At 46.8% G+C, this 13,927-nt stretch overlaps 1 protein-coding gene across 1 annotated transcript; it reads right to left on the minus strand.

Moving 5' to 3' along the window:
• Nucleotides 1-10,415: 10,415 nt before the first annotated feature.
• On the minus strand, nt 10,416-11,478 carry LOC121270380 (gastrula zinc finger protein XlCGF7.1-like). Its single transcript, XM_041175684.1, has one exon. The coding sequence runs from the start codon at nt 11,452-11,454 to the stop codon at nt 10,501-10,503; it is 954 nt and encodes a 317-aa protein (XP_041031618.1). The 5' UTR covers nt 11,455-11,478; the 3' UTR covers nt 10,416-10,500.
• Nucleotides 11,479-13,927: the final 2,449 nt, after the last annotated feature.

Genomic DNA, 13,927 nt, shown 5'->3' on the forward strand with positions numbered 1-13,927 from the left:
GGATCTTTAGAGCTTTTAAAACTCTTCACACAATAAGAACAATTAAAAGGTCTCTTATCAGAGTGAACAACTTGATGGGCAGTGAGGCTGGACACACAAGTGAATCCTTTCCTACAAATGGAGCAGATGGACAGAATCTCCTTGATGTGAACTTGTGGGTTGTAGGGATTGAACTCCTTACTTACAACAGGATCGGATGTGACAATAAAGTTCAGTTATGGAGCAGCTTTATTAAGAGAAAGGCAGGACAAACTTCTGGACTAAAGGTAAAGTTCAAGCAGTGATTTACAGAATAATGTGAGCTGTATACTTCCCGTGTCGTATCTGGACAGGAGAGCGCACTTCTTTCCCTGTAGCTTTTGGTTTTCGTGTGGCGTTTCCAGCTTTCCTGCTTCTTTCTTATTTCTTTGTCTTCTTCCCTTTGTTTTCTCCACTGCATTAAACCCCTTGAGAGGACTGTTCTTATGCTAGAAACCCCCACCCCCCCAACTGGATCCCCTGAGGCCACCAATCAGAACTGTCCATGTACATTTCACTACACAATCATGTGGCTCTTGTCCAATCACAGGTGTGTTCATCTGAACAGTGTTCACCTGTTGTTGAGAGCACACACATTCCTCTGTGATTACATAGAACTTCTGCTTGGCCTAACTAGCCAAGTGGTTATGGTACTGGGTTTGTAACCCTAAGATCAAGAGTTCAAATCTCACAATGGCAAACTTTAAAACAATGATTCCTCCGACAGTGGGATCAGGTGGCACTTACCCCGTCTTTTTAAGCTTGGCCTAAATAGCCAAGTGGTTATGGTACTGGGTTTGTAACCCCCAGATCAAAAGTTCAAATCTCATAATGGCAAACTATGAAACAATGTAACTTTGTATCCCTGACTAGCTCAATCAGCAGAGCATGTAATCTTTAATCTGAGGGTCGTGGGTTCAAGCCCCACTTCTGCTTTGCTTGGCCTAAATAGCCAAGTGGTTATGGTACTGGGTTTGTAACCCCAAGATCAAGAGTTCAAATCTCACAATGGCAAACTATGAAACAATGTAACTTCATCTGAAACAGATGGAAACAGGTTTACTCAAAAGAGTATCAAGAGTTCAAATTTCATAATGACAAACTATGAAACAATGTAACTTCATCTGAAACAGATGGAAATAGGTTTGTACTCGAAAGAGTTACAGATTGGTGGTGCTTGGCCTAAATAGCCAAGTGGTTATGGTACTGGGTTTGTAACCCCAAGATCAAGAGTTCAACGGCTTACGCCGATGATGTGCTCCTTATGCCGCGGAGTGTCTAGTGAAGGTTAACGGGTCCCTGACAGCGCCCCTTCGCTTTGGGAGAGGGGTATGTCAGGGCTGTCCCCTGTCTGGCCAGTTGTATTCTATTTGCGTGGAGCCTTTCCTGCGCCTCTTGCGGAGGAGGTTGTCGGGATTGGTTCTGCGCGGGTCGGGCATCAGGGTGGTCCTTTCGGCTTACGCCGATGACGTGCTCCTTATGTTTAGTGACCCGGCTGACCTGCGGAGGATGCGCGAGTGCCAGGAGGTCTACTCTGCCGCTTCTTCTGCCAGGATCAACTGGGAGAAATGTTCTGGACTCCTGGTCGGTCAGTGGCAAATGGATCCCCTACCCGAGGAGCTCAGGCCTTTCACCTGGAGCAGGACCAGCCTCCTTTACCAGGGGGTCCATCTCTGCCCTGCTGAGGAATCCTGGCTGGCGAACTGGCAGGAACTGGAGACGAAAGTCACCGCTCGCCTGCAGCGCTGGACAGGACTGCTCCGAGTGCTATCTTACCGAGGTCGAGTTCTGCTCATAAACCAGCTGATCGCTGCCATGTTGTGGTATCGACTGATCACTTTGACCCCTCCCCCGGACTTTGTCACAAGAATCCAGAAATTGTTAGTCGACTTCTTCTGGGACAAAAGCTTGCACTGGGTCGCTGCTGAAGTTCTGAGTCTCCCGCTTTGGGAGGGTGGTCAGGTGCTAGTGTGCCTACACACACAGGTGGCAACTTTCCGCCTTCAGACCCTGCAGCGATACCTCGACGTCGAGCCTCCTCCTAGATGGTGTGCCCTGACGACGTATTTCTTCCATCAGGTGCACGGCCTGAATTATGACGTGCAGCTCCTGTTTATAGAACAGCTGGGCCTCGGTGGCTCCTTGCAGGCGTTGCCCGTCTTTTACCAGGACCTGATCAAAGTCTGGAAAGTGGTCGCCTCGCGATGCAGCTCTCCCCCGTCAGGAGTAGCGGCTATCGTCAGAGAGCCGCTGCTCAGGAATCCGCCCCTCCGTCCTTTTCAGTGGTTGGCGGAGAGGAGGGCTGTGGCCGCAGGGATGACCAGGATCGGGGACGTGCTGGGTGGCGGAGGACTGGGCTGGATGCTCCCGCAGGAGTTGGCGCGACGCGCGTCTGTGAGTGTCCAGGTCGCAGCCGATGCCATCCAAGACCTGAGAACGGTCGTGCTCAGACCCAATGTTATTTTGGGTCTTGAGGTGGCCCAGGTGCGCGGTGGTCTTCCGTCTGAACGCTCCCCTGTTCGGACAGAATTCCACATTGGCCCCAAGCCCCGAACCCTCCCTCGGGTGCTGGTGCCCCGCAATATGAGCCGCCTCGGGGACATGCCCTCCGTGCCTTTTGGCACGGCAAAGAGGGGCTTTTTGTACGGACTGCTGCTGCACACCTTCCATTTTCTCGCCCTTGTCCGTCGCCCGGACACGCCCTGGCGTGCCTTGTTGCCGTCCGGTGGCGGAGACCCCCGATGGGAGGCCCTCTACGGAGGTGTCTTCCCCCTTTCTATCGGGGACCTGGGTTGGAGGGTGTTGCATGCAGCAGTCCCCTATAATAAGAGGATGCATAGGTTCACGGACTCTCAGGACACGTGCCCTTTTTGCGGTCTTGTGGAGTCCGTGGACCATGTATACATAGGGTGTTGTAGGCTGCACTCCCTCTTTAGTTACTTGAAAAACCTTTTATTGATGTTTTGTTTGCACTTCAGCCCCACGCTCCTGATCTATGGGCACCCGGTGCGGAAGGGGGTCGGGAAGGAGGAGGACCTCCTCGTGAACCTGCTCCTGGGCCTGGCCAAGTTGGCCATTAACAGGTCCAGGCAGCGGGCGATCGACGGGGGAGTCCCGCCCGATTGTTTGTCCCTCTTCCGCGGCTACGTTCGCTGCCGGATGTCCCTGGAGAGGGAGCACGCGGTGTCTGCTGGCACTCTCGAGGCCTTCCGTGCTCGGTGGGCACCGCGGGGACTGGGGTGTTTTGTTGACCCCTTTAATCACATTTTGATTTAAAGTTTGTAAGGTTCCTTTAAACTTTGTCCTTGGTTTTACAGCTGACCTGAATTAGGGGCTGTGCCTTATTTATCCCAATTTTGTTGATTTGGTTTTCATTTAAAAGATTATCAAGAGTTCAAATCTCACAATGGCAAACTATGAAACAATGTAACTTAATCTGAAACAGATGGAAACGGGTTTGTACTCGAAAGAGTTACATAAAACTTCTGCTTGGCCTAACTAGCTAAGTGGTTATGGTACTGGGCTTGTAACCCCAAGATCAAGAGTTCAAATCTCACAATGGCAAAACTATGAAACAATGTAACTTCATCTGAAAAAACAGATGGAAACATGTTTGTACTCGAAAGAGTTACATAGAACTTCTACACTTCCACCATCTCACAGTTCCAAACTAGGACAAGCTGGTCCAAATCATGGCATCACCTCCACAGATTCTGCCCGACAGATCAACACACAGGCAAAGAAAGAACACAACTCCTACAGACTATATAAATACACAAAGAAAGAACAGAATTCTTACAGACTGTATCTGGAGAATGGGTGACTGAATGAATCTCTTCCCACACACAGTGTAAGTTCCACAGTTTCTCCTCACTGTGAGTGTGCTGGCGTTTCTGGAAGCTGGATGATTCGGTGAATCCCTTCCTCCACACAGTGCAGGGGAACAGTCTCTCCCCAGTGTGACTGAGCCAATGAGTTTCCAGCTGGGATGAGCTGAATCCCTTCCCACAGTCCCCGCATTTCCATGCTTTCTCCCTGTTGTGGGTGTCCTTGTGTCTCTCCAGGTTGGACAATCAGTTGAAGCCTTACATAGGATTACATAGACATACAGCACAGAAACAGCCCATCCAGTCCATTTCGGTGTTTACGTTCCACTCAAGTCTCCTCCCATCTTTCCACTTCCAAATCTGTCACCGTAACCCAATATCCCCTTCTCCCTCATATGTTTGTCCAGCCTCCTCGTAAGTACATTGATACTATTCACTTCACTCACTCCATCTGTGGGTGAAGAAGTTTCTTCTGAATTCCCTATTGGATTTTTTGGTGACAATCTTATATTGTCTAGTTACGCTTTTCTCCACAAGAGTAAACATTCTCCCTGTATCCTCTCTATCAAAACCTTTCATCATTTTAAATGATTAACTCAGCCCTCAGACGTCTTATTTCAAAAGAAAAGAGACCCAGTTTGTCTGTGTGTGTGCGTTCTCATGACATATAAACATTGGCATTTATTGCCAATCCCTAATTGCCCTTGTTTAGAGAGCATTTTTAGGAGTTGCTGTGAGTCTGGAGTCATATGTAGGTCAGACCTGGTGAGGATGACAGATTTCCTTTCCTAAAGGGCATCAGTGAACCAGATGGGTTTTTATGACAATGGTTTCATGGTCATCATTGGACTTCTAATTCCAGATATTTGAATTCAAATTCCACCATCTCCCATACTGGGATTCAAACCCGCATCCCCATTACCCTGGGTCTCTGGAACACGAGTCCAGTGACAATACCACTCCACCACTTCCCCTTAACTTCATATGGTGACCAGGACTGCACACAGTATTTGGCTGTTGGCTTTATGTTATGCATCAGGTGGGCTTTGCTTTTTGCTTCAATGACAGATGTCATCTCTGCTGAGTCGGTCTCAAACCTGTCTTTGTGTGGGTTCCACCTTTACCAAACATTGCTGCTGCTGTGTCAGAAATGATTGAACTCAGCGACTTCCAAGCTTCATCAATATCAATGTTGATTGATGAAGCTTTTATTAATCTGCCTGTAAAATATTTCATCATTTTAATTGCTGTTCCTTCATAATTTAACTTCATAATGGAGGTGTCACTGTGAAGTATGTGGAAGTCAGTAAGAATTGTCAGCAAGAGTTAATCAGCACTTTCTAATTGGAGATGTTAATCAGTGGAACCTTTCAAACACTGAATTGTAGAGTTTGCATCAAAGATCAATTTAAGATTGAAGTAAAAGTTCATTATTTTATTGTAAATTAGCTCCTATTGAGAGTTCTCATATTAAGGGGAAAGATCACAGATGAAGCTTTTAAAAAGGGACAATGCAGCCCTGAAAATCAGTGACATTTCCAGAATATTTAACTTCAGCCTGTTAAAGTTTTGTTAACATCAGCAGAAACAAACCAATTATTGTCAGACTATCGATCCTGGGTGTGATTAACAGCAGCAGAATCCAACCCCTGTCATCACTTGTGAACCCACTCGTGTCTCACTAGGTGTTATGACTGAGTGAATCCAGTCCCACACAAGGAGCAGATGAACGGTCTGTCCCCGGTGTGAACTCGCTGATGTGTCAGCAGTTTGGATAGCCAAGGGAATCCCTTCCCACACAAGGAGCAGATGAACGGTCTGTCCCCAAAGTGAACTCGCTGATGTGTCAGCAGTTGGGATGACCAAGGAAATCCCTTCCACACATGGAGCAGGTGAACGGCTTCTCCCCAGTGTGAGTACGTTGGTGTTCACTGAGGTCGGTTGACTGCCTGAAACTCTTTCTGCAGGAAGTACAGCTGAATGGATTCTCCTTCGTGTGCATTCGGTGGTGTTACCAGAGGGCGAATACCTCAGTGAATCCCTTCGCACGCAGTATCACACAGTGCTGAAGAGGCCCTTCGGCCCATCGAGTCTGCACCGACATGTGAGAAACACCTGACCTACCTACCTAATCCTATTTACCAACACTTGGCCCATCACCTTGAATGTTATGATGTGTCGTGCTCATCCAGGTACTTTTTAAAGGATGTGAGGCAACCCGCCTCCACCACCCTCCCAGGCAGTGCATTCCAGACAGTCACCCACCCTCTGGGTAGAAATGTTTTTCCTCTCATTCCCTGCTAAACCTTCTGCCCCTCACCTTGAACTTATGTCCCCTCGTGACTGACCCTTCAACTAAATGGAATAGCTGCTTCCTATCCACTCTGTCCATGCCCCTCATAATCTTGTACACCTCGATCAAGTTGCCCCTCAGTCTTCTCTGCTCCAATGAAAACAACTATCCAACCTGTCTTCATTACTTAAATGTTTCATCCCAGGCAACATCTTGGTGAATCTCCTCTGCATCCCCTCCAGTGCAATCATATCCTTCCTATAATGTGGTGACCGGAACTGCACACAGTACTCCAGCTGTGGCCTCACCAAGGTTCTATACAACTCCAACATGATCTCCCTACTTTTGTAATCTATGCCTCGATTGATAAAGGCAAGTGTCCCATATGCCTTTTTCACCACCCCACTAACATGCCCCTCTGTCTTCAGACATCTATGGACAGACACACCAAGGTCCCTTTGTTCCTCAGAATTTCCTAGTGTCATGCCATTCACTGAAAACTTCCTTGTCAATTTACTCCTTCCAAAGTGTATCACTTCACACTTTTCAGGATTAAATTAAAATCGGGAATGTTCAGGATGTCAGAATTAGTGGAGTGCAGATATCTCACAGGGTTGTGAGGCAAGTGTCCCATATGCCTTTTTCACCACCCCACTAACCTGCCCCTCTGCCTTCAGACATCTATGGACAGACACACCAAGGTCCCTTTGTTCCTCTGAACTCCCTAGTGTCATGTCGTTCATTGACTACTTCCTTGTCAAATTACTCCTTCCAAAGTGTATCACCTCTCACTTTTCAGGGTTAAATTCCATCTGCCACTTATCTGCCCATTTGACCATCCCGTCTATATCTTCCTGTAGCCCAAGACACTCAACCTCACTGTTAACTACCCGGCCAATCTTTGTGTCATCCACAAACTTACTAATCCTATCCCCCACATGATCATCTATGTCGTTTACATAAATGATAAATAATAAGGGCGCAGCACAGATCCCTGTGGTACGCACACCACTGGATACTGGCTTCCAGTTACTGAAGCAAAAGCATATCCTTGCAACAACTCCCACACACGAAGCAAGTGAATGGTCTCCCACCCATGTCAATCCACTGGTGTTCAGTGAGGATGGATGAAGACTGGAACCTCTCTCCACAGGTTGTGCAGCTGAATGGCTTCTTCTCAGTGTGAACTCACTGGTGTGACTGAAGGCTGGATGACCGAGTGAATCCCATCCCACACACGGAACAACTGAATGGCTTTTCCCCATTGTGAATGCACTGATGAATTTCCAGCCTGGATGAAGAATTGAATCCTTTATCACATTCCTCCCAGTTCCATGGTTTCTCCATGGTGCCGGTGTCCTTGTGTCTCTTAAGATTGGACAATCAGTTGAAACCTCATCCACACACAGAACATGTGTATGGTTTCTCCCCACTGTGAATGGTGTGATCTTTATTCAGGCTGTGTAACTAAAGCTCTTTCCACAGTCAGTACACTGGAACACTCTCACTCGGGTGTGCATGTCTTGGTGATTTTCCAGTCATACTGATGTTTGAAACATTTCCCCACAGGCAGAACAGACAAACATTTCTCCATCCACATTGAAAGGCTGATGATCTTCAGGTCCTGATGAATCGAGTGATTCTGTCAGATCATGCTGTGGTGTTCGGTTTGAGTCTCCTGCCTGTAAAACCCGTTCTAATATCCTGGAAAAGGAGTTTACAAAACTCATCACTGTAAAGACAGGATAGAAATTCTAAACAGACAATTTTGGTTTCTATGGAACATGGTTTCCTCTCTTGTTCCTGCAAGGCAGTAAACCCTCATCCCACACACTCTTCCTCCTCCCTGTGCTGGAATCCAAAATGCAGGATTTTACAGAATTGTCCTGTATTCAGCTGTCCTGGGCTTCCTGGTGCCAGAACACTGTTTGTCCCTTAAATTGTGGTCATGCCTCATGCAGAACACTGTCCTTTACTGTTTCTGTGCTCCAACAGCTCTGTCAGCCAATTCACCCCATTCCTCCACGCCTCACCAGCTCTGGCAGCATCCCAAACAAGACCCTCCCACCCACTCATACGGATTCTCATGACAGGTTGTCCCTTAATTTTCTCCGTGAGATATGGTCATCCTGCCAAACCCATCATACCATCTCCACCATTCCTCTCCTCACTCCCCGTTTATCCCTCTCTCTAATCTGGCTGGGTTCTGTTCTCAAGTCCCTGTATGGAGGGTGAGAATATAATCAATGAATTCATCATTTTCTCTCCTGGTCACTGGGACCATGAAGCCCCACCCACTCTCCATTGCATCACCAAGATGGCCACACACAGATAAATTAAACCAAAGAACTTTCCTAACTCCCACAGCCTATCTACATGACGTGATATAGCAAGGATGGTCCAAACAGAAATGTAAATTAACTGTCTTTTACCGTAAAAACAACCCCTTTAATTTTTTGACCCACTAGGCTAATTTATATCTCTAATGGTGAGTTCCAAAGACTCACAGCCCTCTGAGGGGAAAAAATTTCTCCTCAGCTCTGTCTTAAATGAGCAACCCCTTATTTTTAAACAGTAAGTCCTAGTTCTAGATTCTCCGACAGGAGGAAACATCCTCTCCACATCCACCCTGTCAAAACCCCTCAGGATCTTAAACATTTCAATTAAGTCATCTCTTATTCTTCTAAATTCTGGCGGATACAAGCCTAACCTGTCCAAGCCAAACCTTGGTGGGAGGGGAGGCGATGGCACAGTGGTATTGTCACTGACTAGTATTCCAAAGACCCAGGGTAATGCTCTGGGGACTCAGGTTTGAATCCTGCCACAGCAGATGCTGGAATTTAAATCCAATAAAACATCTGGAGTTCAAAGTCTGTTGATGACCATGAAACCATTGCCAATTGTTGTAAAAACCCATCTGGTTCACTAATACCCTTTACTGTGCAATCCTTACCTAGTCTGGCCTGCATGGGATGCCAGACCCACAACAATGTGGTTCACTCTGAAATGCCTCTGAACAAGGGCAATTAGGGATGGGCAACGAATGCTGGCCTAGCCAGTGACACCCACATCCCATGAACAATTGAAAAAAATGCCTTTCCTCATAAGACAACCCACCCATTCCTGGTATTAGTCTAGTAAACCTTCTCTGAACTGCTTCGAACACATTGACATCTTTCCTAAATAAGGAGAACAGTACTGTACACAATACTCTAGATGTTTTTTGTTCATTCATTCACGGGATGTGGGCTTCGCTGGCTGGGCCAGCATTTATTGCCCATCCCTAGTTGCCCTTGAGAAGGCAGTGGTGAGCTGTCTTCTTGAAGCGCTGCAGTCCTTGTGGTGTTGGTACACCCACAGTGATGTTAGGAAGGGAGTTCCAGGATTTTGACCCAGCAACGGTGAAGAACGGCGATATATTTCTAAGTCAGGATAGTGAGTGACTTGGAGGGGAACTTCCAGGTGGTGGTATTCCCATCTATCTGCTGCCCTTGTCCTTCTAGATGGTAGTGGTTGTGGGTTTGAAAGGTGCTGTTGAAGGAGCCTTGGTGAATCCTTGCAGTGCACCTTGCAGATGGTACACACTGCTGCTACTGTGCGTCGGTGGTGGAGGGAGTGAATGTTTGAGGATGTGGTGCCAATCAAACAGACTGCTTTGTCCTGGACGGTATAAAGTTTCTTGAGTGTTGTGGGAGCTGCACTCATCCAGGCAAGTGGGGAGTATTCCAACATACACCTGACTTGTGCCTTGTAGATGGTAGACAGACTTTGGGGAGTCAGGAGGTGAGTTACTCGATGCATGATTCCTAGCCTCTGACCTGCTCTTGTAGCCACAGTATTTATATGGCTGGTCCAGTTCAGTTTCTGGTCAATGGTAGCCCCCAGGATGTTGATCGTGGGGTATTCAGTGATGGTAATGCTTTTGAACATCAAGGGCCAATGATTGGATTCTCTCTTGCTGGAGATGGTCATTGCCTGACACTTCTGTGGTGTGAATGTTACTTGCCACTTGTCAGCCCAAATCTGGATATTGTCCAGGTCTTGCTGCATTTGAACATGGACTTTGAAGGATCCCATGGCCACTATTTGGAAGGAGAGGAGGGGAGTTCTCCCCTGTGAGGCCAATATTTCACCCTCAACCAAACTCACTAAAAACAGATAATCTCTGGTCATTATCACATTGCTGTTTGTGGGGCTTACTGCACACAGAGATGTCCTGAGATTGTGAAAGGCACTTCACAATTGTCAACTCCAGCCTGGATACTGTGGTTAGCAACAACAACATCAACACTTCCCCAATATCATAATTAACGAGGTTCACTCCTGAATCTGATTAACAGCAGCAGAATCAGAGCAGTGCAGTCACATGTGAACTCGCTGGTGTTTCCCCAGGTTGGATGATCGATTAAATCCCTTCCCACACATGGAGCAGGTGAAGGGTCTCTCCCCGGTGTGAACTCGCTGGTGCGTCAGCAGCGCTGATGATTGTGTGAATCCCTTCCCGCACTTGGAGCAGGTAAACGGCCTCTCCCCAGTGTGAATGCGCTGGTGGCTCAGCAGGTGGGATGATCGTGTGAATCCCTTTCCACATTCAGAGCAGGTGAATGGCCTCTCCTCAGTGTGAACTTGTTGGTGTGTCAACAGGTTGGACGACTGACTGAATCCCTTCCCACACTTGGAGCAGGTGAATGGCCTCTCCCCAGTGTGAGTGCGCTGGTGTGTAGTGAGGTGAGATGATTGCCTGAAGCCAGTCCCGCAGTGAGAGCACCTGAACGGTCTCTCATCAGTGTGAATACGTTGATGATATTGTAGATCCCCAGGAGTTTTGAAGCACTTCCCACATTCTGAACATTTAAAAGGTCTCTCATCAGTGTGAACTCGTTGGTGTGTCAGAAGGTGGGGTGATGTCCTGAACCTCTTCCCACATTGTGAGCAGCTGAATGGTGCATACCTGGTGTGAATGTGCTGGTGCACCCTCAGTCCGTGTAGGTTTTTGAAGCTCTTTTCACATTTGGGACATTTAAACTCTCTCTTGTCAGTGTGAACTTGCTGGTGTTTCAGCAGGTGGGATGAGAGAGTGAATCCTTTTCCACACACAGAACAGGTGAACGGCCTCTCCCTAGTGTGAAGTCGCTGGTGCCTCTGAAGACAGACTAACTGAATGAATCCCTTCCCACACACGGAGCAGACGAACGGCCTTTCCCCGGTGTGATTGCGTCGATGAGTTTCCAGCTCAGAAGGGGATCTGAATCCCTTCCCACAGTCCCCACATTTCCAGGGTTTCTCCCTGGTGTGAATGGTACTTTTTGCTTCCATGTTCAAAGGCTGATGATATTCAGGTCCTGATGAATCGAGCGACTCTGGCAGATTTTGATGTGATGTTTGGTTTGACTTTCCTGACTGAAAATCTTTCTAATACCCTGTAAAATGAATTTAAAACAAACAAGGAAATATGAAACAGAACCCACAAAAACACAAGGGCAGGCTGTGAAATTGAGCTGAATGAATCTGGTAATTTGTGGGGCTGGCACTAGGAAAAATGACCATGAAAACTGCTGGATTGTCATAAAAACCCAACTGGTTCACCAATGTCCTTCAGGGAAGGGAACCTGCCACCTGGTCTGGGTCTACACAAGACTCTGGCCTCTATGGGAGAAGAGAGAGAGAGAAGTGGAGGAGGGGAAAAGGAAATGCATAGACCTGCAATTCAACCAGAATTTTTGATAGAATCTCCCAAACCCATGACCCCCACCACCTGGAAAGACAAGAGCAGTTGGTGCATGGGGAAAACCATCAGCTCCAAACACACTGGGGAGAGGCCAGACAACTGCTCCACGTGTGAGAAGGGATTTAATCCATCATCCAACCGGCTGACACACCTGTAAGTTCAGCAGTGACTCCAGGAGTTGGATTCTGCTGTTAATCACATTTAGGACTGAACCATGTTCATTCTGATAGTTTGGGCTTGTTTCTGCTGATGTTAATAATCTCTATAACTGGACTGCTGATTTAATATTCTGGAAATCGGCTTGTTTTACTTTGTAACCCTTACTCTTGAAATAAAGCATCTTTCTTCAGCCTACAACAAACAGTGATTTACTTGTAATTTTTTCCATTTAATTTCTTTATTCAGTGCTCATCATGTGGTCTGCATCTACATAGGGAAGTTCAAACACAGATTGGGTGATCACTTTGTTGAACAACCTCTGTTCAGTCTGTGAGCTTGACCCTGAGTTTCCAGTCACTTGTCAATTTAATTCTCCGCCCCACTCCCACTCTGACCTCTCTGCCCTTGGCCCCCTGAACTGTTCCAATAAAGCTCAGTGGGAGCTCGAGGAACAGCAGCTCATGTTTTGATTCGACACTTTACAACCTTCCAGAACTCAACATCGAGTTCAGCAGTTTCTGCACTAGCAGGGAGTTGTCAGAACCGGGAACTCTTGAGCTGAAAAGGTGCTGGAACCTGATTCTATAAGGAATTTTAAAAGGATTTGAGAATGAGGAACTTATTGATTACTAACAGAGTGTGCTTTGTAGGTCTAAACATGACTGCTCTTTCAAAGAGACAGCAGAAGCACAAAGGGTTGAATGGTCTCAATGTGTTTCTACGATTCTAGGAGATGGCTAATTAGCCCCTCGTATCTGTTCCACCGTGAAATGAGATCATGGGTTATCTGTGATCTAACCCTATATGCCTGCCTTTGCCCCATATCCATTAACACCTTTGGTTAACAAAGATTGTTCAATGTTAGATTTAACATTAACATTGATCTCACATCAACTGTTGTTTGTGGAACAGAATTCATCACTTCTACCTCCCTTTGTGTGTACAAGTGTTTGTTAACTTCACTCCTGAAAGGTCTGGCTCTCTCATGTTTACACTATGCCCCCAGTCCCAGATTCCCCAACTGGTGGAAATTGTTTCTCTCTATCTATCCAATCAGTTCCAATTAATATTTTGAAAACTTTGATCAAATCACCCCTTAATCTTCTAAATTCCAGGGAATACAACCCAACTTTGTGTCATCTCTCCTCACAATTTAACTCTTGGAGTCCAGGTATCATTCATTCAACTCTGTGCTGCACTCCCTTCAAGGACAATATATTCTTCCTGAGGTGCGCTGCCCAAAAGTGAACACCGTTCTCCAGGTGTGGTCTGAGCAGGGCTTTGTGTATCCAGCTGCTTTTCCAGTCACAGTAATATCTGAAATTAAATTATCAGGAGAGATGACTGAAACTCGGATTGTGTTTCCAGGAATTTATCCCAGATAGAGAGAAATTATTTCTGTTAACTGAGGAGTCGTGGACTAGGGTCATAGTCTAAAAATTGTGGCCAGGTCGTTCAGAGTGAAATGAGATAACAATTGTTGACACAAAGGCTGGGAAAAGTTTGGAATTCTCTCCCACAAATGACAATTCCCTCACCAATATGGCCAACCATTCACCCCTCCCCCCCACTTCCCCTCCCAAGATGGTGACGGGCAGTTAGTTGCCTGCATAAGCCAGGCCTCTTAGCAGGGTTTCCAATCCCACAGCCACCATGTTTTTTAATTCTATTATGGGATGCAGACATTGCCCATCCGGAATAGCCCTGGAACTGAGTGCCTTGCTGGACGGTTTCAGAGTGAACCACTTCACTGTGGGTCTGGAGTCACATGTCGGTTGGCAGATTTCCTTCCCTGAAGGGGCGCTGGTGAACCAGATGAGGGTTTAAAACAACCCATGATAGTTTTATGGTCACTATTTCCGAGACGAGGTTTATGTTCCAGATTTATTCACTGAATTGAAT

The sequence above is a fragment of the Carcharodon carcharias genome, chromosome 27 (assembly GCF_017639515.1).
Source record: "Carcharodon carcharias isolate sCarCar2 chromosome 27, sCarCar2.pri, whole genome shotgun sequence".
In the NCBI taxonomy this organism is placed as follows: Eukaryota; Metazoa; Chordata; class Chondrichthyes; order Lamniformes; family Lamnidae; genus Carcharodon; species Carcharodon carcharias.

Coding starts and splice junctions, on each gene's coding strand:
- LOC121270380 (XM_041175684.1), bottom strand. CDS start 11,454: ATGGAAGCAAAAAGTACCATTCACACCAGGGAGAAACCCTGGAAATGT.